At 45.5% G+C, this 27,303-nt stretch overlaps 1 protein-coding gene across 4 annotated transcripts in view; it reads right to left on the bottom strand.

Moving 5' to 3' along the window:
• Positions 1-27,303, bottom strand: part of ETV6 (ETS variant transcription factor 6) — a 217,818-nt gene that overhangs the window by 21,461 nt on the left and 169,054 nt on the right. For all 4 annotated transcript variants that reach the window (XM_007114025.4, XM_028491016.2, XM_007114026.4 and 1 more), the window contains exons 3-4: positions 26,330-26,494; positions 13,405-13,539 (exon numbers count right to left, since the gene is read on the bottom strand). In XM_007114025.4, the coding sequence (XP_007114087.1) occupies positions 13,405-13,539; positions 26,330-26,494 (300 nt within the window). The remainder of the gene's footprint in view (positions 1-13,404; positions 13,540-26,329; positions 26,495-27,303) is intronic.

The raw sequence follows: 27,303 nt of genomic DNA, 5'->3' as shown, positions 1-27,303 counted from the left end.
TGTGCTCCGCAACGGGAGAGGCCACGACAGTGAGAGGCCCGCGTACCGCAAAAAAAAAAAAAAAAAAAAAAAAAAAGTTATTGAGGGTACTGGAAACTGAAGGGGATTTTACTCTTGCAAGAAGGGAACTGCCCAAATTTATACAGCTGTCACTCTGAGGGTCCTTCCCAGTCCGTGTACTGTGAGGCAGCTAGAAAAAGAACAGAAAGTTGCTTGAGATGCCAGGGAGTAGAGTATGAAGCTGCCAGAAGGGCAAAAAAATTGAGAAAACAAATTCCATAAAGGAGGGACCCTCAGAGGGAGTAGCCACTAACTGGCACATAAAATTCCCTCAAATCCTTAACACGTGCTTCTGAACTGCAACGTGCAGGGGGAACTCCAAGGAGCTCAGTGAGAGGTGACAGCTGTACGGTTCAAAGATACGAAATCTCAGCCGCTGGCCATGGTATTGGAGACACAGAGTTCAGAGTTGGGGCTCTATCAAGGAAGGCTCTGAAAACACCTCAGGCTGCTTATTACCCCAGAATGGCCACAACTTGGGAGTAAGGACTATGCTTTAGGACAAAGGGATTTGCCTGAGGGCTAAAGGCAAAGCTGAAATAAATCTTCCCGAACCAAATAAAAGACCAAGCCTCCACAAATTCAGAGTGACTGGCTAGTTATTTAACCGCTTGCCAGCAGAAAAATCAACACTCTTCAGAGGAATATAACATGATCCAGAGTCTCTACAATATGTTATATGTAATATTCAGTGTCCAGTAAAGAATTTCTAGACATGTGAAGGAACAGAAAAATGTGACCCATATTCAAGAGGGATGGCAGTCGACAGAAGTAGACTCTTGAGATAATCTAGATGTTGGAATGAGAAAAATAGAACTTTAAAGTAGCTATTATAAATAAGTTCAAGCACTTAGAGAAAATGATGGTCATAATGAGTGATAACAGATGGAGACTATCAGAAAAGAAATGGAAACGATCAAAAAGGGTTTTGACCTGAAAAATACAGTACTTGAAATACCGGACTGGAGAGACTTAATAGCAGATGGGAGATAACAGAAGAAAGGGTTAGTAAATTTGAAAACAGATCAATAAAAATTAAAAACAAAGAAATAGATCTTCAGCGACCTGTGGAACAATATTAAATGGTCTAAAAAATGTAATTGGAGTTTGAGAAGGTGAAAATTTTTTTTTTTTTTTTTTTATGGAAGAGGGTTGGTATCCCCCCCGCCACACACTCTCAACACACATTTTTAAAAGCTGAATTATTTTAAAGCAAATTAGAGACTGTGATACCCTATCCTAAGTACTTGTGTGGTCATCTAAGAAAATAAGATGATTTTCCTGCACAGTCACTAGAACATTGTAAAAGAGGAGAAAACAGAAAGAATGGGGCCAAAACAAAACAAAACAAAATCGAAGAAATAATGGCCAAATTGTCCTCAAATTTGTTAACAACAACAGCAACAACAATACACAAACTTAAAGATCCAAGAAGCTCGGCAAATTCCAAGCAGGATAAATACAATGAAAGCTACATTCAGGCACAGAGTCGAACTGCTGAAAACCAAGAATAAACAGAAAATTTTGAAAGCAACCAAAAGGGAATGAAAAGTTACACCACATACAGGGGAAAAGTTATACTAATTATGGCTAGCTTCTTTTTTAAACACCTAGAGAGTGTGCAAGCATGTACACAAAAAAGGTATGAATGTAGACCTGTAGATTGAAAGAGACTTAAGAGACACATCAACCATTTGTGAAGTAGAGACAGACCCTTGCTTGGATTATGATTCGAACAAACTGCAAACACATTTATGAGGGCTTCCCTGGTGGCGCAGTGGTTAAGAATCCGCCTGCCAATGCAGGGGACGTGGGTTCGAGCCCTGGTCCAGGAAGATCCCACGTGCCGCCGAGCAACTAAGCCCGTGCGCCACAACTACCGAGCCTGCGCTCTAGGGCCCACGAGCCGCAACTACTGAAAGCCCGCACGCCTAGAGCCCGTGTTCCGCAACAAGAGAAGCCACCGCAATGAGAAGCCTGCGCACCGCAGCAAAGAGTAGCCCCTGCTCACCGCAACTAGAGAAAGTCCACGTGCAGCAACAAAGATCCAACACAGCCATAAGTAAATAAATCAATAAATTAAAAAAAAACATTTATGAGATAGCTGGAAAAATGTAAACAGTAATAAAATATCTGCTAATATTGAGGAACTATTAGTTTTCAGGTGATGTGATGGCTCTGTGATTATGATTTTATAAACAATTAAAGTGCTTAATCAACCTTGCAAAGATACAGGTTGGGATGACAAGTCGACTTCATCACTTTAACCTCAATGCAAATAATGCTTACAGGATACTGATTAGGCCCATGGGGTTAACTTTAATGGCCGACATTATTAGTATGACAGAAATGATCTACAGTCTTTCGGGGATGAGGCAAGTTTTCTTTTCATGGCTAATACAGATCGCAATTCTGCCATCCACAGAAATGAATTTGTCTTTTGTCCATGGTTCACTTATCATGTCACAGAACATGACCATTGTAAACGATATTTAAGACAGTTGCATTTTGAAGTTTCACGTATTTTCTTTTAAACGCCATTTACAGAATACCTCCCTTCCCTTAAAAGCTTATTAAGGATTAAAAATACTTCAGGATGATGAAGACCATGTACTGAGAAATCCTATTTCCTGAGTCCATTTCCCGTCTTACAAACTTTAAAACAGACACAGGCGTTGGCCAGTAGCCTGGTTACCTGCAGGTTTTCTTTGATGTCCTGGGCGTCAAGGCTCAGTGGATGGGAGTGCACCCAGGGCAAAGCCTTAGGAAGTCTGGGAGAACTATGAGAGGAAGAACTTCTGTGCCAAGGGTAAAAGAGGAACTGATGTAATGTCCCGGAGAGATTTCACTCTCTGTTCCTGCCCAGATTTGGGGAACAATGAAGGAGGGAGACAGTGCTCTGGATAATCCAACTCAGATTTTACTTTTGACTCCGGATCTGGGCAGGAACAGGACTTGGATGGGCTTGATTTATTTATTTCTCTGCAGACACCACTGAAGGAGGAAGTACTTGATGAAGCTGATAACGTTAATGGTGGAGAACTGGAACCGAGGGTATTTAATTCCAGGCTCCTGGTGGTCTGGGCACACCACCGTCAAGGCTGAAAGGTCTGCAACGTGCCCTTTCAAGCTTTGTTTCAGTTTGCGAAGCATGTGCCCACGTATGGAGTGGGCTCTGACGTGGCTACCCTGCTGCCTGCTGCCTCTGTTAATATAAGTTGGCAGCAGGGTATGGAAACTTATGAGACCAGAGCCGGCAGGCAGAGAAGCTCCGGACACAGGAAATGCACTAAGCGGACAGTGGGTGCGTTAAATCCCCCAGATGTAGGAGTCTTCTGTCTAAAACAAGAAGATGTTTTTTTGGTCTGGCCTTGATGTCTGGGTTTGTTCTTGGTGAACTGCCCAGCTGGAAAACTGGGAAATTATCCACATTGCCCTTGGTCTGAAGGTTTTGTTATGGGAGGGAAACGCACAAGGAAGAGAGAGGAAAAGCCACATGTAATTGGTCAGTGTGGGCTTAGAAGGAGGGGGGGGGCGGGGAAGGTACCCAGGAGTGGTAGGGACCCCCTTCTGGTTGAAAGTACTTTCTGATCCCAAACTTTTCTCTTTGTAGATCTCCTTTAGACACAAATAATCCCTTCTTCTCACTACCAAACAGCCCCCAATAAATTAGGACTTTAAATGTGATGATCACAAAAAAAGGTCTGATTTCTTTTCTCATCCTCTTTCCTTTTACTTATTAGGAAAGTTTCTCTATTTAGAATTCATTAGAATTCAACCCAATTTAATCACGTTTATATGATGAATAACTAGTAGACCTAAAAAACAAAGCAAAACTCTGCCCTTGGTTAAAGTCTTGGTTTTTGACTATGAAATTTCCAGGGTAGAGCAAAGGCTAAGATCAAGTTTACGTCTCACACACCAGGATCACACTTCCCCATCGTGCTTCCCCTAAGGCCCTGGATGATAATAAGAGACGGAGACGCAATTCAACAGGCCCAGCAGATAACTCTCACTCATCATCCTCAGTACACCGTGATCCACATTTTTCCCCATGAAAACACCATTTCCCAGCACAATTTTGTAAAAGATTAGTAGGAACCATGAATGATATAAAGACCTATACAAAAATTAAAGGCTCTAGATCTTGAGATGGAATTCAAAATAGATTTCATATACATACTCAGGTTGTGTCACTCCCTGTTAAGGGTTGACTTGTGTGCCCCCCACCCCAAAATTCATATGTTGAAGTCCCAATCCCCAGTACCTCAGAATATGATCTTATTTGGGAAAAAGGTCATTGCAGATGTAATTAGGTAAGGTAAGGTCATACTGGAGTAGCATGGGCCTCTATTCCAATATGACTGGTGCCCTTGTGAACAGGGGAATTTGGACACACAGACACGCACACGCCGCACAAGTGGAGAGGAGTGTTTTGTCACACAGTCATTACAATCGGAATTGAAGCAAAGAACTTTCAGCGATGCCAACCATATGTGAAGTAGTGTCCCAGATGCAGAATATGCAGAGTAAGGAAACACGGCCCTTGCTCTCAAGGGTACCATAGTCTAATGGAGAAGGCGGACATATCAAAAAACGACAAGCGGCTATAGGTGCTGAATTAGAGTCAAGGCACGCTGGGGTAGGCCACGCAAGATCTACAAGCCGAGGATCTCCAAAGGTTGCCAGCAAACCACCAGAAGCTGGGAGAGAAACCTAGCACAGATTTTCCCTCACAGCCTCAGAAGGAACCCATCCTGCCCAGACCTTCCTTGATCTTGGACTTCCAGCCTCCAGAACTGAGACAATACATTTCTGTTGTTTAAGCCACCCAGTGTGTGGCAGCCCTAGAAAACTATCCCTACTACCGCCTTTCCAAGAGGTTCAGCCAAGACTTTCAGTCAAGACTTTCCACTGACCCTCTGCCTGCCCATTTCAGTGTTTCCATCTCACTCAACTCCCTTGTCACATTCAGTAGTCACTGAATTCCCTTGCAGGGCCTGAGAAGAAAACTGCCCTAGCTTGGAGTGTAGGATTCAGAGATGTCTGAGTTCATACACAATAAATCCTAAGGAAGCATCTAGAATTTTATAAGCATTTGGGTGAAAGGGGCTGAAAGAAACAAAACAGGTGACTTTCAGGACCCTGAGGCTTAATCTTCATCACTGTGGACAGGACAGCCTCCAACAGGCCACCTCTGCCAGTGGTTTAGCACAGACGGTGTGGGCAAGTCTACACCAGCCGTAGACAGGGCTTCGTGCTCCTGGCCGGACGCTGGCTCTGCTCTTCCCAGGTGATGTGGAGGAGTCTCCCTCAGTCTCGGGAAAGGCCCACAAAAGAAGTGAACGAAGAAATCAAGGGATGAGGTTGCAGATGAGCCAATTTGCCCTTTGGAGGTAAACGCTGTGAATCATTTATAGGGAGGGGGCCAGGGCGGCACAAGGGTGAGGCAGAGGAAGGCAGGAGAGGGGAAAGAGTGGAGGGCTTCCTTCTCTGGAGTTGAACCCACCACCCCCAGCCCTCTTATCTCAGAGGAATCAGGTGGCATTTCCTGAGGGCTAAGAGGAAATCTCTTGAAGACTTCCTGGTTACCTTGGGAGAATTATTCACGTCTGTTAGGGAGCTCTTGCCCCTAAAACTTTTAGCTCAATGGAGCAAGCTAGCCCCTGGACTAAGGGCAGGCTCCATACCCCTGGAGGAAGCCAGAGGAGGCAAGGAAGGTGCACGGGTCCCCCCAGAAGGAGGCCGATGATCCCGATGAAAAGCGGCTCCGTGCACCACCCCGGGCCTCCGTGTGCGCCCATCACAACCAAACGCTCCATCGGGAACCAGGTCAGAGGGTGAAAGGTCATGCTGCCCTAGACCACGACATATAGGAGGCAAAGCAGGAAGAGGAGGCCCTGGAGAGGAGAGGAGGGTAAAGAGGAGAGGAATGAGGCCGAGTGCGGGGGAAAGCGCCAGCTGGTGCGCAAGGGCTCGGACACCGGGGACAACAGGAAGCTCTGGTGGGACCTCGTTACCTCCTGCCAGATTCAAGAGGCACAGGGATGCAAAGGGCACAAGAAGGTTAATCTTAGAGTTCTTAAGGGTGAGAGGAGACGGCCAGATTAATAGAAGGGTTCCAAAGGGTTGTGGAGGACCTACCATGTGCCAGGTACTGCAGGGAACACAAAGTGTAGGCACTGCTTATTTTTCAAACAGGCTGTATCCTGAATTAAGGTTTGCCCTTTAAATGTCTTTTCCCACAGAAATCATGCAACAGATGGTGCCCAGTTAACCCATGGAGAAGTCCTAGGATAATGGCGCATGGGTGGACAACAGGCCTTTCCTACGTCCGGATGCAGAAACCTGGTGTTTGCACAAAGCACATGCCATGGCAGTAACGGGGCTGCTTAAGAAAATTGGAATTGGAATAGCCCAGGGAGCTATATTCAATATTTTGTAATAACCTATACGGGAAAAGAATCTGAAAAAGAATCTATATATGTGTGTATTGATATATACCTGAATCACTTTGCTGTACACCTGAAGCTAACACAATACTGTATATTAACTATACTTCAATAAAAAAATAATTAAAAAACAGAAAATTGGAATTGGAGGTAAGAAAAAAAAAAACCATTACACAACAATGTGAATATACCTAACATTACTGAATTGTACACCTACAAATGGTTAAGATGATAAATGTTATGTGTATTTTATCACAGTTCAGCTTTTCTTAAGTTTAAAGAAAAGAAGAAAAAACCTGAACCAAATAGTGCTAAGAAACAGCAAACCGTAATAATGAATAGCATTTATCGAGCGCTTGCTATGTGACAGACAGTGCTCTGAGGGCATTTCCCAAATGAACTTGACCTTTTCTTGCATCAATCGTATTCGATAGGCACTGCTACTCTCCTTCTTTTACAGATGAAAACAGAGACACAAGGAAGCTAAGCAACTTGCCTCAAGTCACACAGCTGGTGAACCGGGAGCTGGGATTTGAACCCAGGCGCTCTGGATCTACACACGCGCCATCACGCTCTCTGGCTCTACCACGTGCTACACGGTTAACGTGTATAACAAAGACGTCAAACCGGGGCCAATGGCCTCCTCGACACTTCAGTCATGAACACGATTCCAGCAAGACTAGAAGATCGGGGTGGTTTTTACAACAACGGGTACTAGGATGTGGCCTGAGCAGCCGGAAGCCTCATCTACCCTGGTGCCTGCTCAGCAGCTGTCCTGGGGGGCCGGCTCTCAAGGAGCCGCCGCACGAGGGGCTGGTCCAGGGGTACGAGAGCCAGGGCTTCTGTTCTCAGAGGCCACTGCCTGACTCAGAACCCCACATTTCTCCCAGGCCGGGAGGTTTTTGTCCTGCTAATAAGTCCATTCATCCTGGGGCAGTCAACGATCCAGACAGGTTAATTCAGTCCAATTTAGTGTGAGTTTTTAATATCATTAACTGAAGACATACACTGGGGTCTCAAAAGTTATCTCTGACATTTTTTGGTTTTCATCTGACAGTTTCAAGTACAGATGGTCCCCGACTGACGATGGTTCGACTTAGCGATTTTTCGACTTTACAGCGGTGGCAAAGTGATACGCGTTAGGTAGCAACGGTACTTCAAATTGTGAATTTCGATCTTTTTCTGGGGCTAGTGACATGCAGGACGATGCTCGTGATGCTGGGCAGCGGCAGTGAGTACAGGTCCCAGTCAGCCACGCGGTCACGAGGGTGAGCAACTGACACCATCCTGCACCCAGACAACCATTCTGTCTCGCGCTCGCCGTACAGTGTTCAATAAATTACACGAGCTATTCAACACTTAATTATAAAATCGGCTTTGCGTTAGATGATTTTGCCCAACTGCAGGCTGATGTAAGTGTTCTGAGCATGTTTAAGGTAGGCAGGCTAAGCTGTGCTGTTTGGTAGGTCAGGGTAATTAAATGCATTTTCAGCTTAGGCTATTTTCAACTTAAGACGGGTTTATCTGGCTGTATATCCCCATCCTAAGTCTGGGAAGATCTGTACCGTGTAGCAGAGACATAAGCAGGAGTGCGGGGACCTGCCAGTACATGGGACCTGTCTCGGCATCCTAATCTCCACGGTTCTTCTACTCATCGTTTAATCATTTGCCCCATTTTCAGCGTGCTTGCAAACACACAAAATTAATAAAAACGTTATTTCGGTCAGCTCATTCATGCTGCAGTGGAACAAACACCGGCACTGGAACCAAGCGGACCTCGGGTTAGGTCTTAGCTTTGCCGCTACATAGTTATGTGATTTGGAGGCAGGGCACTTTACTGCTCTTAGCCTCAATTTCCTCATCTATAAAGTGGAAATAATATTACCTTCTTTATGGGGTGGTTGTGAAGATTAAATGATTTAAACATGTAAAAGCTTAGAACAGGGCCTGGAACACAATGAGGACCCCATAAATGTTAGCTCTCACTTTGTTATTATGAGGTAGATGCATGTACCTCGTCTCGTTGAATTATCTCATGAAAATTGTATACGATTTCCTTCCTCCACAGTAGTCTCTGGCCCTTGGATTTGGTGGGCAGGGGAGGGAGAAGGGGAAATATTTCCCCCAGTAAAGCAATCATGTAAATAAAATTTCTGTGGGCCATCCCAGAATACAGGCCACCCTCCCCACCCTCCATGAAGAAATGATTTCCCTCTACTATCTGGGCCATGACCATGGGCTAGTTGTAAGGAGAACTGAGAATGACAGCACTTCGACACCTGAAATTTCTCGTCCTCACTTCCAATTTCCATATCCACCTGGTGACAGAGAGCTGCCCCAGAGCAGAGCTTTCACCTTAGAACTGTGTCTACTGCTGCAGAAACAATCACAGCACAGCATGTGGGAACAGTTTCAAATTCAAGTGATTAAAAATCACCTCCCAATTCCCTGGCGGTCCAGTGGTTAGGACTCGGCGCTTTCACTGCTGGGGCCCGGGTTCGATCCCTGGTCAGGGAATTAAGATCCCGCAAGTCACATGGCATGGCCAAAAAAAAGAAAAAAAAAAAAAATCACCTCCCAGTCTCTTAGATGGGGGCATGAGAGAGGGTGGACTGAAGGGTCGAAATTATAGGCAGGTCCCCCAAAGAGATCATGGGATGAGGACATTTGAGAAACAAAGACCCTGTTCCTCCTCCCTGGAGACTTGTGCATGTCCAGTCCGACAGGGGTGACTCTGCAAAGCTGACCGCACCTGGAGAGCAGCCTAGACTAGAAGCATATTTTAATTGCTCAATGAACTTTTAGGGAATCACTCATTCAAGTAGTTCTAACACCAAAGGACCAGTGGCAATCGAATATATACTTTGGCACCAAGCTTTTCTTCTTAAATATTCCATGGGAGCCAAAAGCCACTGACTTCGGAACCCAAAGTATCAAAAGAAGTTGATATCACAACTGCGTGTGACAAAATAAATTTATTTTATAACCATCTGCTGGTCTGAAATTTCTAAAGATGTTCTGCCTCCTGGTTTTGGTGAAAGAAGTAAGTCTCCTTCCTACATAGCTATCTACGTTATACCTAACTAATTCATAACATGCAGATAAAATGGGTAATCAATAATCAAAGAAAAGGAATCTATTTAAAATGAGATTTTCACTGTGAAACAAGTGAATGATGCTACTCTTGGTTTGACTACTAAGAGGGGTAATGTTATCAGCAGTTCTTGATAAGGTGAGATAAACGAGAATAGATGTTCAACTTTTCTGAGTGTCACCAGACAGGACACTGCTGTACTTTTGTGGAGTTTAGTTGCCTACGACCCTGAAAGGTGAGAATGTGTCTTATTCATCTTCATATCACCCAGGGAGACTCAGTCCTTAGGATTTAAGAGCTCTGAGATCTGATACCATTTGGTGGTATTTCCTGTCTTATAACTGGGGTGACTAAGGGCCAGAGAAATGAGAAACTGAGCCCTTATGACTGTTCTGGCAGAAGAGAGGATTAGAACCTGGTTTCCTGATGTCCAGATCCCACTCTTTAAGACGTTTAATATAAGCTGACCACGTGTCCCAGTTTGTCAGGGATGGTCCTGGTTGATGCCTGTTGTCCAAGCTCACTTACTAGAGTCCCATTTCACTAGCATAAGTGTCTGGGTATGGATGAAAAGTTATAAGGTTATCGTAATTATATAATATTGCCTTCCCCTCCCATAACGAAGTAAGGGAAGGGTAGAAATGCTGCTTCTAATAGACCTGGGTGGTAATCTGAGTATGGATTCACCCAAGGCATGACACACTTTTAGAGATAATGAATGTTTACAAAATAAAGGGTTTGAATTAGTGTGATCACCCTTCTCTCCCATCAGAGCCTGGAAGGGAGCCTCTGAGCTAACAATGACCTCCAAGCTTCTGGCACTGCCACGTGGCTGCCAGTACGGAAGGTGAGGTTTCAATGTAATGTACTCATAGGGGATATTTGCAGGCAACTGTTGCTGGATTACACAAGATATGTTTGTCCTGGGATATAAATTCCCATTGTGAAATTATGAATGTCCGGATTGGTCAAGTCGGTGGCAGCGATGAGGTGAGGTCACGGGGCGTTGAATGAGGCTTTGTGTTTGTACGTCACTCCGCACGCCTCGCCGTGCCAGCCTGTTGAGGGGCTGAGCGGGCCCTCTCTGGAACGGCCCATTCTCCTTCCATTCCGAGCTCTGGGCCGCGTCAAGAGCGACATACTCTTACATTGTACTGTATCCCCCATTAGGCAGCATAAATCACTGGGGATGTAATACTGGATGTTTATAATGTCACTTAACAAACTTTTGTTTTCTTCCCCCAGGACCAGATCTCTCTGTATATTAACAAATGCCCATATTAATGTGTTACCATTCACGATATAACCGTATTGATCCTAGAGATAATTCATGTTAAGCTGTAAATATATTCTTTTCGATGGAGGAGAAGGGAAAGGTGGTTGGAGGTGGGGACCTCATACTGATCCGTCCACCTCTCTAGTTGGTCCCTTTGTCACCAAAGGCACCCATACAGCTGGAGGTCTGGGGGCCAGCAGCCCCTTCATGTCACCTCCGTGCCCGGCACAGCTCTTCTCACGTGATCCCACCTGACAAAGACCCATGCTCGCTCTGTGTGCCCACCTGCTCGCGTGAGAGCAGGCAGAGGGGCAAGGCACATAGCAGGATGGTGTTTTCTGGCTGACAGCTTATAGGAACCGGCTCTGAGAACGTGCTACATTTTTTTTTTTTGCGGTACGCGGGCCTCTCACTGTCGTGGCCTCTCCCGTTGCGGAGCACAGGCTCCGGACGCGCAGGCCCAGCGGCCATGGCTCACGGGCCCAGCCGCTCCGCGGCACGTGGGATCTTCCCGGACCGGGGCACGAACCCGTGTCCCCTGCATCGGCAGGCGGACTCTCAACCACTGCGCCACCAGGGAAGCCCGAGAACGCGCTTTTAAGAGCAGGTCTGAAGCAGAGCTACCTGATCTACAGGGTGATGCAGCCCTTGACCTTGGCCTCATCAGCTCCATCCTTTTACCTACTGAGCTCACCAGGGCCAACAACACAGCTCTTGAGAGCGCAGCTCTTGAGGGTGTCGGTGGTGGCGCATGTGTATCTCCTCGTGGGAGGGGTCTCTGAGAGTGGCCAGCGTTTTCTGCTGAGTCACTCCTGCCCATGAGGACAATAACAAACACACCTCCTTGGGAGTCAGATCAGGCCAAGGGGAGGGAAGGAAGGAGTTGTCATGAGATGAGACCATCAGCCTCCCATCACAGCTGAGGATAAACGGGGAAATAGAAATTCCAAATGGGATTTTTTTTTTTTTTTTAATAATGAGAAAAAGAGAGAGAGTGAAAAACAAAACAAAACAAAACAGCCCATCACACACCTTTTGTATGTGAAGAGGCAGGCTAGGCAGTCTAATTCCTGCGCTAATCCTAAAGCTTCAGTAAACCCACCTCCTCTTCTCTGGAGTAGCTGCTGGCTGTTACGCAAACAGGAAACGCACAGGGCAGGAAGGGTAAAAGAACCGAGAAACCGAACTGGGGTGGGGGGCAGCTGCTCAGTTCAGCAGAGGTAAAGCTAGAGGAAGACGGGATGAGAGGCACAGGTGGGGAGACTGCAAGAAGCGCTCGCTTACTCCCCATCGCGGAGGCAAGGGGACCTGCTGTGAGATGCTGGAAACAGGGAGGAGATGCCGTTCGGGTGCCTGAAGCCAGGCTCTGTTCTGTGACGTGTTAATTAGGGAAACACATAACGTCTCATTTTTAAATCTGCCAACAACAAAACAAAAATAGTCCTGCTCTGGGGGATGTTCAATCAGTTGAAGGAAATGCCCCTGAAAAAAACCCCAGGGGCGTAGGCCCCTCATAATCTGGTCTGAAGGACAAGTTTAAAAGAATTATGTTGTGTCCCCAGTCTGGGGGTGTGGATGAGGACGAAATGCTCCCCAGAGGCACGGTGCAAAGTAAGATTCTCATACCCTATCTCTGTACCCAAGCACCTGCTGTGGGACTCTGCCCGGGGCCCCAATTCGATTCTGGCCTTTTGTTGCGTTCTCTACCAACGCTTTGATTAGGACCAGTGTAACTCACCAGAGCGGAGCAGCGCATGGCACACCTGAGCTAAGCACTCACAGTGAGCACATTGCAAGCCACTGCCTCCGGTGCCCGAATACTAGACCTCCTTGGCCCCCCGCAGAGTTCACAGGGTTTGGGGTCTCTTTTCTTCCTCCAGCTTAGGGCACCCTCTGCTCAAAACTCTTCACTCCCCCCTGCATTGGAAGGTGGAGGCTTAACCACTGCACCGCCGGGGAAGTCCCTGTTGATCACTGTTGAAGTAGGGGGAGGGGATGGATCACAGGGCTTTAGTTAGTTTATTCTATTTGGGGTCTGTTTGAAACTTTTCATAATCAAAGGTAGGGGGAAAAGAAAGGTAAGCTCTATAACCCAAGTCATGGGTTGCTCTCTATTCCAAGGACTCCCTCCATCCTGGGTCCTCCTGGGACGTTCTCCACTTCATTCCTGCTTATCAGACCTTCACAGAATCCTACAGAGTCACCTCCTTCATGAAGCTGAGCCTGCTGCCTGTACTGGCTGTAATCTCCCCTTCCACTGTCTCTTTATAGCACCTGTTATAATTATTCTTTGATACTTACATGTATATCTATCCCATTTCCTCTCCTAGATTGTGAGTTGCAGAGAACCAGATCTTATTCATCTCAGCATTTCCCCTAGGGTCTCAAACAAAATCAGTACCCCACAAATGCTTGTTGAATGAAAAATGAATCACATGAATAAGAACGATTTATCAAAGGAACAGTGGAACCTCTGGGAATTGGCTATGTCTCAGGCAAGGAGAGAGAAGCCTCCCAGGTACCTTCTTCGTGGTTCTGATGCAGGATGACTTCCGGCTGCGTGTGTATCGAGTTTCCGGGGTGGAAGAACGGTGAGAAAAGAATCCGAGGTTTCCTCTGCTTCAGAATATGCTGAAGGAGTTCATAGAGCACATCACCTGGATAGAAAAAGGAAAGAAAAATAGGGAAATGGGAGTGTTTTGTTCAACAACTGTTCGCTGAGCTTTGACTTTGCGCCTGGCGCTGTGCTAAGGACACAATGGTGAGGAAGACAGGTCTGCCACCTATCCACGTGGAGCTTATAGGGGACAGGATGTGGCACTGAAACTCAGGTCAGATTCATGCAGGTTTTTTTTTTTTTTTGAACTTTTTTGCTTATGAAAGTCATATACCAAAAAAAGTACCAAAAATGCAAGAAGATAGAAAGAAACAAAAATCACCTATAATCCTATCCCTAAGAGACACAAGCCTGTTAATACTATCTACAGTACTATATGGTTATAGAATTAGAATCAGGCTTATCATAGTTTAGTATCTCTCTTTTTCCCTCCACATTATTTAACTGCTTTAGTAGCTGCATTATAACAGCCTGTCACAGGGATGTACCAGACTATATTAGAAACTTAAACTGTCCCAATTTATTGCTACTATTTTTATAAAAAACATCCTTTTCACATCTGTCTTTATTAGCATTTCAGATTATTCAAAGAAGAATTACAAAGTCATTAAGGATGAAAAGTTTTAATGTTTCAATGACAACTCATGGATTCTTCATAGAAATCTTCCCAATGGAGAAAAACGTGCCTTTCTGATCTACCCCAATCCCAGGCAGGAAAAGAATAAACGTGAAAAAGAAATTCACAAGTCCGGTCAGAGGTGCTAACTATTAAAGATACCCTATAAGGAACTGGCATGTTCTGGGATGCTTCCCTCTAAAAATACACACAGGCACTGCTCCAAGGTTCCACAATCTCTAGAAAATCATTTTTAGATGTCAGCACCTCGCAGAGGCTGGTAGGGGCTGCTCTGAACTGGGGGCCTTCTCTGCTATTTGGTATTTGAAGTGTCCACTGAGGTGTTAATTAGCCAAAAAAGCTGTCATGGTCTTGTCCCTCCCCTTTGACTTAGATCCAAGTTAAAAAATGCAGGTGGGTGCCTCAAAACCCCTTAGGGGTGGGTGATTAATCTTTAAAATAGCACAGGCTTTTCTAACTGCCCCCCACGCCCTTCCACATACAGATACACAGTCAACAATTGTACCAAACAGTGGGCTTTTGTCTCTAATTTTAGCCACTTTTAACAGATACTTTAATTAACAACTTAATTTAACTGCATATTTTGGGCTATTGCTAAATTATTTTTTTTTTCCTCTTCAACTCAGCCTGAATCTGAGAAACACTCCAAATGAATTCCTTTGTTTCTGCAAACTTCTGTGCCTTTTCTATTGGTACCAAATAAAGTTCCACGATACCCCGTCCTAAGTGATTCCTGAGATGCCCTGGTGTCTTTCCTTTGATTTTGTTCCTTCCCCTACCTTTGAATTTTGGTCATTATTAATGTAACTTACTGCCACTGTTTACTACTGTGATCAAATAGAGCAAAAGACTTCTAAGAACTGAAGACCCCATGTCACTTGGGTATTTCCTTTTAGTGAAACGGGCGAGGAACCGCAGAGGTGTTCTGAACCCGACTTAAAAACGTTCTGTGTAAGGTAGACCCGTGACACATGACTACTGCCTTTGGAGCTGGGAAGGCTTTGGAGCTCATCTAATTCAAATCCAGTAGTCATGGTGATGCTGTCTCTGATGAGACGAGGATACAGAGCCTGAAATACAGTCCTATTTTAATGATTCATATTTTAATCGCTTACAAAAATAAGTCCCTAATCAACATTTTGTGTCTTGGTTTAGTGTAAATGTCTTCCTGAACTTTTCCGAGTTTACAAGGCCTCACAAGGCTGGGTTCTATCCTGTGGGTTTGAGCAATGCTTTATACCGGTAGTAGCTGAAGAGAAAAACGAAAACACTGAAAAAAAATGTGTTCCTGATGATACGAACAAAAATGGTCAGTTATCAGTGTACCCACTTTGGAAGGGGAGGCCAGGAAATACAGATGTAATGTGTGTGTGGGTGTTGGACTCTGCTGGTTTGGATGCGGGCTGGTGTGAGGGGAGGGCCCCGGCAGCCAGGGCTGGAGCCCCAGCTCCTCTGCATCAGGCGACCTTGAGCGGGTCCCTGAACTTCTCTGCGAAATGCTAATAGCTCCCTCAGAAGAGGATGTCGTGAAGCAGGGCCTGGTGCACGTCACACGTGGTCCCTCCTTGGAGGTCACTCGGGGGGCTGGAGGAGCTCTGGGTATGGTGGCTGGAGAGCGGGCAGGTCACTTTCGTTTCCGTTTCCATTTCTCTACGTGCACAGAGAAAGCGAGGCAACAAAGTGGATGCCCTTTACCTTCTCCAGGCCTCAGTTCCTCATCTGGAAAATGGCAATATTAGCAGTATCTACCTCCCAGGATGCCTGTGAGGGCCGGGTGAGGTAAGTGTGTAATAAGCTCATCACAGCACCGGGCAGTGAGAACTCAGCAAACACCAGCCGTTGTGTGACCACCGCTGTTCCTGCTATTATTATGGATATCATTCAAGTGGTTTAGGACAGGCCCGTCGCCCCCGAAGGGGGTCTCAGGAGAACAAAGGAAGAGTGTCTGGGTCGTGGGCAGTGTCATGTTCCCCCTTCAGAAAGGGCAAGGTGAAGTGAGGCCATCCCCCACCGGGCTAAGCCTGCGGCGGGGCGGATCCGTGCTCTCCCAGGCCTTCTGTACTGCCTCTCCCCAGCCTCTCATCCCAAAGCTAGCAAAGGGAGCCCAGCAGAGAAGGCTCCCCTCTGAGTGAGGAGGAGAGAGCTGGAGAGGGCCGGTCAGGCAGAGCTCTGCCAGTTCCTTAACCACAAGAACTAGTAAGGTAACACTCACAAGTGCCACCTGTGACAGCTGGCTAATGGGTGGGAGCCTGGGCCCAAGAAAACACTTCATTCTAAGACTGCAGAGTATGGCCACAATTGGACCAGTCCATCCACAGACACGTTTCTGCGGCAACCAGGAACTCAGTTGGGGAATGTGGCTGGCTTAGCACGAATGCGTCGCTACTCTGAGGGAAAAACCAACCCGCCGTGCGTGCCATGTGTGTATGACTGGCACGAATGGTGTGTGTCTGGTAATGGCCTGGAATCTTAGAGAGGATTCTATAGGTTTCCTAGATGGACTCAAACTGTGATCAGCAAAAGTCCCCTGCCTCCTCCTCCCAGCCAAGAAGTAGCTTTGGCTGAGAACTTCTGTGATGGGTAGCCGGCCACAACGTCAGCAAACCATTTCTGGACAGCTCTAGTCGACAGAAAGTTCTTCTGTTGAGTTGGAATCTGGCCTCCTCTGCAATCTCATGTACCTCGGTTCTTAGTTTTGGTTTCTGGAGCAGCACAGAACATGTGTCCCATCTACAACAGTTTCCTAAATAAAGAAAGATGCTCCCCCTCCATCCTCTTCCATCTCCACTGGCCCCCGATTCCTCCGATACCCAGTTTTCTTGCTACATTCTTAAAATCTTCTTATACACAGGAGATCACATCTCAAAAGTGATATTAACAAAAAGATCTCTGGAATAAAGAACAGATTTAAAAAGAAGTTATAGGGCTTCCCTGGTGGCACAGTGGTTGAGAGTCCGCCTGCTGATGCAGGGGACATGGGTTTGTGCCCCGGTCCGGGAAGACCCCATGTGCCGCGGAGCGGCTGGGCCCGTGGACCATGGCCGCTGAGCCTGTGTGTCCGGAGCCTGTGCCTCGCAACGGGAGAGGCCACAGCAGTGAGAGGCCCGCGTGTCGCAGAAAAAAAAAAAAAAAAAAACAACAAAAAACTCTTGGCCTGTTCGACACTTAATAAATCTTCTCTGTCTTCCCAGAAAAGAAATAACTAGTACTAACCATAAAAGATGCTCCTATTGTACTAAGCAATGAAACCAAGGCTATTGTTTAAAGGATAACAGCTTTTGTTGGTTTCTCCATATATCTTCAGGCATACACACATGGTTCATGTACCCACAGGTACACGCACAAGTGGATTTGCCTCGAAGCTAGTGAATTTCAGGGGCCTTTATTTGTATAGTCCCATGAAAGGAAACCTAGAACTATGTGCCCTCAAATTATAAATTTCAGGTCCCCAAAACCCTAGATATACTCCTAGGTGCCCCCCCCACACGCACACACACACACACACACGAGAAACCCACAAACTAAACACACATACAATTTTGTATCAGTGATCTTGATGTTAAAAGCCAGGCAACTACTTCGAGAATCCTAAATTCTATTATTTTATTTGCAATTTGTTTAAAACAAACAGTAGCGAGAGTGAATAAAACTGCTGCAAGTTGCCTTAGCAAAGACTAGTGTCTGAAGACCAAGAACATAAAGATGCTGTTTAGGGGGTTAAACATATCTAAGTTTCTTTACTTTTTTTTTTTTTTTAAACATCTTTAGTGGAGTATAATTGCTTTACAATGGTGTGTTAGTTTTTGCTTTATAACAAAGTTTCTTTACTTTCAGAAGAAAGAGCTTGGGCTCTGGAGCAAGGAAGTCCCAGGTTTGAATCCTGGCTCCTCTATTCAACAGCTGCGTGCCCTGAGGCAGACTACTTTTCTCTTTGAGCCTTAGTTCCAGGCTTAGTTAAATATTCTTTTGTCTCAAATGAGAAAAATGCCCAGACTCGGCAGGGCTGTTATGAGGATTAAATGAGATAATGTGAACAAGTGCCAGCCACACGTCTGCCCTCCTGTGCGCTCAGGAGATGGTACCCCTTGTGATTATGATAATTATTAACAGACGTGTCTCCAAAAAATCTGGAAACTATTTGCTCTGCTTCAATACTTTTGTCTTTAAAGGACATGCATAAGTTTCCTAAAGTCACATTCATAAGAATGGAACTTTTTTCCAGTTGACATCATTTCATGCAGATATTTCTAGTTCATGGTTTCTTTCTCTTTCCTTCTAGTTCACAGTTTACCTTCCACTTCTTTCTATAGGGTTCTTTCCTTTAGCATTTAAGCAGCTTCAAGTGTTTCCTGTCTTCTACACACACACACACACACACACACACACACACACACACACACACACACACACACACACACACACCCACCCCTGTCCTCATCTTCCCCTCCGGGTGCTGCTCCTGTTTCTCTCCTTCCACCGCAGCCAGACTCCCTGAGGAGCTGCCCAACTCTGTTATCACCACACCCTTCTCCGTCCACTCCTCAGGGCCCTTTGCTCTCCACTCCAACCCTCTCTCCAAAGCGCTCTTGCCGAGGTCACCTCCCTGTCATCACACCCAAAGGGCACTGGTACTTGGGGACTTGCTGCCTCTTAGCAAACATCATCACCACGAGTCACTGCCCCGCCCCCACCCTTAGAACACCCCTCGGCTTCAGACATTCCTCCGTCTCCCGGCTTTCTGCTCTCCCTCCTTCCCCAACCTTTAAGGCTCCCAGATCTCTCATCGTCTTTCTCCCTGGGTAATCTCATCCCCTCCCATGGCTGCAATCAGCTTGTCTATGCTAAATCTACTCCAGCCAGACCTATCTCCTCAACTCCAGAACCTTCACTTACCTCCTACATACGTCCCCTTGCATGTCACCCGGGCACCGCGCATCTTATGTGTTCGACATAAACGCCTTTACAACCCACGTGGTGTTTCTGAGTGCAGCAAACGCCCAGCCGATTGGGCCAGAAACTCGGCACTCATCCTTAACGCCTCTCTCCCTCTTACACAACATCTAATCGGTCACCAAGACTTATAGCCTCTGCCTTCTAAACGCCGCTTGAATCACCCCCTTTTCTCTGCTGGCCCATCTTAGTTTAAGTCACCGCCATGGCTCCTACCTGCCAGCCAAGCCAACGGCCCTGCTTCTCGCCTCTGTACTTCATCATGCCGATCTCTGCTCAGACCCTGAATGGCTTCTACCTGTCTTTAAAATAACATGTAAAGTGCTGAACACGATCTGCAAGGCCCCATATGATCTGCTGAAGAAATAATAGGTGACTCAATGAATGGCCGTAAAGCTACAGTGTATTCCTCTATATTTATATTCTCCGCATTTTTTTTTTAGCAAGTCTCCTATCGGGGGTGGCTTGGGCATTTCCAGTTTTTACCATTATAAATAGAATTGCTAAGGGCATCTTTTTTGTCTCTCTATTGGATTGTTTCCTTCAAATATTTTCCTAAAACGGCGTTATCAGTGAAAGCGTATGATTAGTTTTCAAGCTCTTATTACACACTGCTTGTTCTCCAGAAGGCTGGGACCAGTGCAGTGTGTCATCTTCAAGACTACCCAGAGCCTCTCCCCCAGGTGTTTCACATCGTTTAACTTCTTGGGTTCAGTAGGTTTAAAGCAGAATTGTCACATTATTGAAAATTTCCGTTTTTCTGGTGATGGTTTACACTGTACACCTCCTCCTACGAAGATTACCTAAAGTAACACATTCTTACATTTGCAAACTGTTCTCTTTTCTCTTTCTCTCTCTTCCGTTTTTATTCAGAGATTTTCGTTTCCTTCTGACCAATTCTTTAAAGAACAAATAAATAAATGAAAGCATGCAGAGTGTGGGAGAGATACTTTTCAGATTTGTCAGAAAACTCTCTCTGCTGGTCCTCTCTGCCTGTGATAGGTTCAAAATGAAGTCCGAGGCCTCGGCTCCTTCAGTTTCATCACAAATTCCACAGTGAAAACACCAACGCAGACACAGGCCTGGGGGATCCACTGGTGGCCTAACAAACATTCCCATCATGCGATGGCTTGGCTTTCCAACTCTGCTCTATCTTAGTTTCCAAGCATTCCATTCAATCCATTTTTGTAGGCTGCTTGAATTACAAACATTTTAATTTAATGCGGAGTGCCTTCTGTGACCGTAAAAATAAACCTACTCTCTTACTTAGGAACAAATATGTGAAATTCAGCTGATATCTATGTCTTGGACACAGAGATCCTGGGGAAAAAAAGGGAGCAGGCTGTGGGAAAATTTGAATATTATATTTAAGAGGAGAATAAATCACTTAGAAAAGACATCTAGTAACACAACTGCCTTTACCTGGATACAGAATATAAGGTAAGATAAAGCAAAGAATAAGCTTGTGAGAAAATACAAATACCGTGACATAAGTATGCACTGTTAATTAAAGGACGTGTTGTATGTTTTACATGTTAAAATATGACTCTGTACAGCAGAAAGATCAGTTATCACCACCATTTCACTGATGGGATAACCTAAGTGCTAAGAAATTCAGTAACTTTCCTGTAATTGACTTATCTAAGCATTTCCCCGATGGGTAATACACATATTTTTGGCTTGTTTTGCTCAAAGACACAGCAAGGGAAGAAAGAAGCCACTCTGGGTGTCTTCAGTCAAGGGTCATGTCTGCTGGAACTCCCACACTTCAGGGCTAACATTCCCCTCTGTGACCCACGCCCTCAGACCCTGTGACTTGAGTCAGTTGATTCAGCTACTCAATTCAGCAAACCACCCACCATTGCTTAATAGAGATTAATAGGCAAGTTGGTTTCCAAGGAACTATATGTAGATAAAGACTGCTATTTTCACTTTAAAGAAATTTCAAAGAAATTTTACTATATTTGAAGATCACAAGCAAAGCACATTTCCAAAGTCAAAGGTTCTGGTGGGTTGGAGAGGTTTGTAACATCACACCGCAGTACGGTAAAAACTGATTTACTTAGTAAAACCCCAATTCACTTTTTGCTGAATTGACTTGAAGGAACTTTGAAAATATGTTTGTTTTGCTTTTTGCTTTCTTTTCTTTTTTTGCATCGATAGAAAGTCTAACATGAATTAAATTAATAACTTTTTGTGCATTTAAATAATGGATACATAAATAGGTTCCACCTGAATAACTCTAAATAAAAGTTGGTATCAGTGCTAACTTGTCTGTTCCATCTTATTAATATGTTTTCACAGTCTCAAAGTGGTCAAGAAACACATTAGAGTTATTCATTGTAAGACATTCATTGAATTTATAAAATTCAGTGAAATTCCTTTGAATTTACATCATCCCAGACCATTTAATATGGTAACTACCTAGTCGCTCAAGGACTAGGTAAAATTACCCTGTCCGGGTGACATTTTATAAACTTTGAGAATGTCATAAAAATGTCATCCTGTTGTATCCTCTGATTGAGAGATTATTTCAAAAAATAGATCCCATTTATATTCAACCTTGACATCTTCTGTTTGGAGATGATATTTTAAAGTACATTCTAGTACATTCCCTATTTTATTCCAGTGGTTGAAAAGGGAGGACCTTTGTCCTGGAGGTGGACAGGGTAAATGTAGTTTGTTAAATTGGTCAAAGAATGCGGAGTTCAGAGAGGCTACCATATTTGACTTAAGGTATCTCAATAGTTCAAGTAATTATAATTCATTGAGCTCCCGTTCTCTCCTCTCTACATTTGGAATGAGTAGTGTCAAGGAATGTTATTTCCAAACACAGAAAGCAGAAGTCTGGGTGAGGCCAGGCAGGAAACGTGGCTGGAAGCTATAAACATCCATTCATGGTGATGGGCCGGCCACCAGGTACTTTTGCTTCATTCTAGCAGCCCCATGACTAGTGAGAAGCTGCTGCTTTGTCATAGGCAGCAAAAAAGATCCAAGGAAAGACAGGAAAAAACGGGTGAAGTCTAGGTTTTACAAGGTATACAGGTCGAAGGAGACCAAGTTCTTGAATATTTATTTACTGCCTGTAGGTGGGAAGTTGTGATGTTTATTGGAAGCTTAACACTTTCAGTGGTTGAAGTTGGGTTGACCTGTTCAGAGTTGAAGGGAGTTTAGGATCCCTTTGCTGAAAATCCCATTTTGTGGATGAGGAAAATAAGGGCAAATGAGGTGACGTGATCTGCGGAAGAGCCACGTGTAGAACCTGGGCCTCACGACATCTACACCAAAGGCAAAAGCAAAGCCCATGTCAGAAGAAGCAGTACCAAATGTTACACCTGAGAGAGAAACAAGGTTTTCTATTTATACCTTGTCTCTATCTAAGGAGAATGTGGGCCGGTGTATCACGCCCTCATCACCCTGCTGGCTGGCTACTTCATGGGAAGGGTCTTCTCAACTCCTACTTAGTTCTGTCTTCCAATCCCTCTGACAATTCTCCCCTGTTTGTGATAAGTTTTCTTATGGCCCCTACTGGCAGGTATCACCTTGATATTCTGTCCATGGCTTTCTGGTTGATGCCTTAATTAAATTACCTACGGCGTAAATGTATCTTTATGCTCAGCTTGATGTAATGGGGATGATACTCAAAATGATTATTCCCAGCTTGGCCTGGTTCCTGTCTCAGATTCTGCAGAACAAGACGCATCTTCCTGGATGTCCTGGCATCGCTTGGCCAAAATGCTGGAAGTATTAGTATTTTGGTGTCACTGATCCTATTCTGGACTTCAGCATCTTGCATGAGGACCGTAGCAATAGCACTGTATCTAGCTTCCCTGCTTTTAGCGACCCAATAAATCCACCCTATGCACTGATGGCAAATGTCTGTACCAAAGGGAGAGCTCCAATCATATCATTCTCCCGATCAAAACCTTTCAGTGGTTTCCCATTACCTGCAAAATAACATCCAATCTCCTTAACCTGGGCTTTAAGGTACTCTCAGGTTGGGTCATAATTCAACCAATATTTATTGAGTGCTGACTGAATGCTGCGCTAGATGCTGGAGACATGGCAGCTTAACAGGACACAGCCCTGTCCAAACTGAACTCTCTACTCTGGGAGAGGATACGGAATAGAAAACAATCACATGAATTAGGAAATGCTCTGAGATAAAAGAGGACCAGCACGTCACCCAGACTGTGACGTGTGTGTGTGTGTGTGTGTGTGTGTGTGTGTGTGTGTCAGGGGCCATGACAGAATTAGGAAATGCTCTGAGATAAAAGAGGACCAGCACGTCACCCAGACTGTGACGTGTGTGTGTGTGTGTGTGTGTGTGTGTGTGTGTGTGTCAGGGGCCATGACAGAATTAGGAAATGCTCTGAGATAAAAGAGGACCAGCACGTCACCCAGACTGTGACGTGTGTGTGTGTGTGTGTGTGTGTGTGTGTGTGTGTGTCAGGGGCCATGACAGAATTAGGAAATGCTCTGAGATAAAAGAGGACCAGCACGTCACCCAGACTGTGACGTGTGTGTGTGTGTGTGTGTGTGTGTGTGTGTGTGTGTGTGTGTCAGGGGCCATGACAGAATTAGGAAATGCTCTGAGATAAAAGAGGACCAGCACGTCACCCAGACTGAGGCGGGGAGAGGTGGAGGAAAGGAAGGTGGGGTGGAATCAGGGATGCAGGGGTGGGAGCCAGGGAAAGCATTCCTGGAGAAAGTAGCAGAACTTGAAACATGAAGAGGCAAGCAGACAAGTGAGGGGGGCGGAGATGAGTGACAATGAACAGTGTCTAGCTCATGTGGCCTCCTCTCTGAGTTCCTCCTCCACACAAACTGGCCTCAACACCTTGCCTTACCTACCTCTTGCTCACCTTTCAAAGCTTTCAAAGTCCGGCTCTGCTACCACACCACTGAGCCTCATTGGACAACCCAACTGGAAATCATCTCTCTATCCCTCAAGTCCTTCAGCCCAAACTTCCGTCCTCTGGTGTGGAGCTGCCCAGGGAACACTCACGGAATGAATTTCCACTGCCCCCTCCTAACCGTGGCTACGGCACCACGTCCCGACTATTGCACCAGCCATATGCCGCCTCTTCCATCCGTAGAGGGGCTTCCTCACTGCCACCCAAACACACTAAGTTAATGCTGCTCCAGTGACCCACCCGCTCAGTTCCATCCTTCACGTCCCAGACCAACTTCACTCCTGCTTTCTGGAGACCCACCCGACTCTGCTCTCTCCTTCCCCAGCTCCACGTGCCTTCAGGTTCAGTGCGATCCTGGCTCCAACTGGGCAGCAGGCTCCGGTCCAGCCTCCCACGTGGCCCACCCGGCAAAGACCTGACAAAGTGGCAAGGGCGTACTGACAGGTTTTGTGTATCTTCGCTCCCAGCTTTGAGCAGAGAGAACCTAGTTTCACAAGGAAAGTTGAGAGGTCACCGCAGAGGAAAGTAAATCAGCAACGAAAAGGAACACCTGAGATATGGTGGGGGGGAGGCAGATTTACAAAGACTCCGGGAGGAAAGCGTGCCCAAGGTCTAAGTCAAATCAAGTTAAAACACATCACTGTGTTTTCCTCTGTTTGCCTGACATGAGTAATTTCTCCGGAACCCTAAAGAGTTAGAGCTCTTTTCCTCCAGATAGGTAACTTTGCCCCTTTGAGTATAATCTTTGAGTTTCCACTGGAACAGAAAAGGGAAGTGTTTTTGCATTAAATTAAGAGGAACTATTGAAGTTCCTTTTAGGTTAGTTTTATTTATTTATTTATATCATTGTTTTACGGTTTTCTTATTCTGAGGCTACAGAAAGAATCAATGATTGAAGACCAAATGTTTCAGGTAGGTTTGTGTTCCTTATAAAACCATAGCAATGATCTGTTTTTCAGCCTTAATTTAAGTTTTCAAGTTTCCATTAACATCTATACTTCTGGGGGAACCTTCCCCTTTATCATTTCCTCATATAAACGGTTCTGCTGCAATTGGGAAAAGCTGGGGCGATAGTGTTCCATACACACCCTTATCTTACCCTCTGTGATGGGGCTGTTTCCTCGTGGCGGTTAGCTAGTGTACTCACTCCCGGCCAGCCTCCAGGAGTAAATTGGGGTGAACGCAGCTGGACACTATGGCAAGACCTCCTGCGGGACCCCTGCCCTCAGTCAAGAAGACACGGTCTCTGCCAGACAAGTTGCATCAAAGTGGGGCTGGCGGTGAGACTTGACAGAGGGAGGGCCCATCAGTCCTTGAATAACTGCCCTCAAGAGGCAGAAACCTGAGACCAAAAGTTCCCCTTGGACATATGGAGTTTCCAAATCTCTACTTCAAAATATCCATCAAGTGTGAGAAATGAAGTTGGAAAGTGTATTTGAAACCTTACCCACGTCAGGAATACACTTTGCAGGTACAAAAGCTCCTTACTGAATGAAACCTTCCCATGTGGGTTCAGGAGCCCTTACTTTGACAAATCTTTCTAGTTAGATGCATTGCTTGTATTTTTCAGGGGTTCTACAAGCTACAAGATGCATTACTTCAAAGAATTCAGTACTTCTAAAGGAAATCATTTGAAGCCCTGGGCATTTGTTTCTAAACTTGCCGGGGCTACTAGGATCTCCACCTTTCTCAGCCCTTCTCTCTTGTTCCCTCGATTCTTCTTTGCTTTCTACTCCTCCTACCTCAGCAGTGCTCATTCCCCTTCCTCTGCCGTCTTTTGTTATTTTTTTTGTTTGTTTTTGTTTTGTTTTTTGTTTTCTTTGGCTTCACCATGCGGCATGTGGGATCTTAGTTCCCTGACCAGGGATCAAACCCGCATCCCCTGCATTGGGAGTGCGGAATCTTAACCACTGGACCGCCAGGGACGTCTTCCTGTCTTTGCTTTTAACTGAGCAGTTTGCAATCTACACTCACGCTCAAGCATCTCTACAAGTCTTCAGAATCAGAAGCCAGGCAGAGAGAGAGGGCCAGAATGCATTTTCTTCCTTATTTGGTGGTGCAATGAGATCCCTTAAGTTCCAGGGTCTATAGGTCCGAACTGGGTTACTTCTAACCTTAAAAGTTTCCCCTGGACCTGGAAATTCTGCCTCTTCTCCCCTCAAACTGGCCTACGTCAGCAGGACCTGTCCTCTACTAAGCTGGGTCACTGTCCTTGCGTTCACGGTGACTTGATGTGGAGATCTCTTGGGAGGGTAAGTGGTAACAAAGGCCAACTCTGGCTACCAGACTTTCCAGGCTGAGCCCATGTCCAGGGTCCAGACTCTCACCTGAATGAGGAGACCGGTAGCGAAAGTCCTCTTTGGTCAGGAGCAGGAGAGCTTTGCCATTCATCTCAAACGTGTTGCTGTCAATTGGCCTTAGAGAAAACTCATTTTCAGCCCACTTGAGCCACTGGGCTACGTCATCTCTGCTCCAGTACATTGGCTGCAAGCCTGTTGGAGAGACAGCAAGGCAGAAAGAAAAGAGAGAGAGAGAAAAAAAAAAAGGTCTTGTCAGTTAGACAGTTGAAATAAAGGGAAAAGATTTCCGAATGGTTAATGAAATTGAGTCTCCATATCTGAAGAGCCCTTAGGTTCCACTCTGAATCCCAGGTAAAACTCAAGCTTCATGAGTGGCAAAGTGCGATATCAAATGAACTTTTTATTTAGAGGCAAAATGGGGAAAAAAAATATCCCTTTTTATGTCTTTAAGGAACCGTAGGTCTCACAGCCCTGTCCTTCCTTGCCCGGCTCCAGCTCCAGGGGTGTCTAGATTCCTGGTCTGCCCTGAAGGTGCAGCTGTAGAGTGGGCCTGAAGCACCTGAGGGGACTCAGAGTCATGACAAATGTCAATGTGCTTTAGAGGCGACTTCAGAATCAGAGCTGGGGTGGGAGGGAGGGAGACGCAAGAGGGAAGAGATATGGGAACATATGTATATGTATAACTGATTCACTTTGTTATAAAACAGAAACTAACACACCATTGTAAAGCAATTATACTCCAATAAAGATGTTAAAAAAAAAAAAGAATCAGAGCTGATCTGATTGTAGCCCAGCGTCCTTTCAAAGTGAGAATGCTCCAGAGCGGGGCTTGACCTTCCAGAGATGCCAAATAATGAAGTGTTCCCTGAAACTTCTTCCAGGAAGAGCAACTCACTCGCCTCTGGGAAGCTATCAGGCTAGCCTCTGGGAATGAGAGGGCAAGGTAAGGATAAAAGGTCTTTCGCCTGTTTACTGTACTTGCTGATGTCAGAACTTCCTGG

The sequence above is a fragment of the Physeter macrocephalus genome, chromosome 6, assembly GCF_002837175.3.
Source record: "Physeter macrocephalus isolate SW-GA chromosome 6, ASM283717v5, whole genome shotgun sequence".
Classification (NCBI taxonomy): domain Eukaryota; kingdom Metazoa; phylum Chordata; class Mammalia; order Artiodactyla; family Physeteridae; genus Physeter; species Physeter macrocephalus.
The sequence above is the reverse complement of the archived record's forward strand: the minus strand, read 5'-3'. Positions and strand labels throughout refer to the sequence as shown.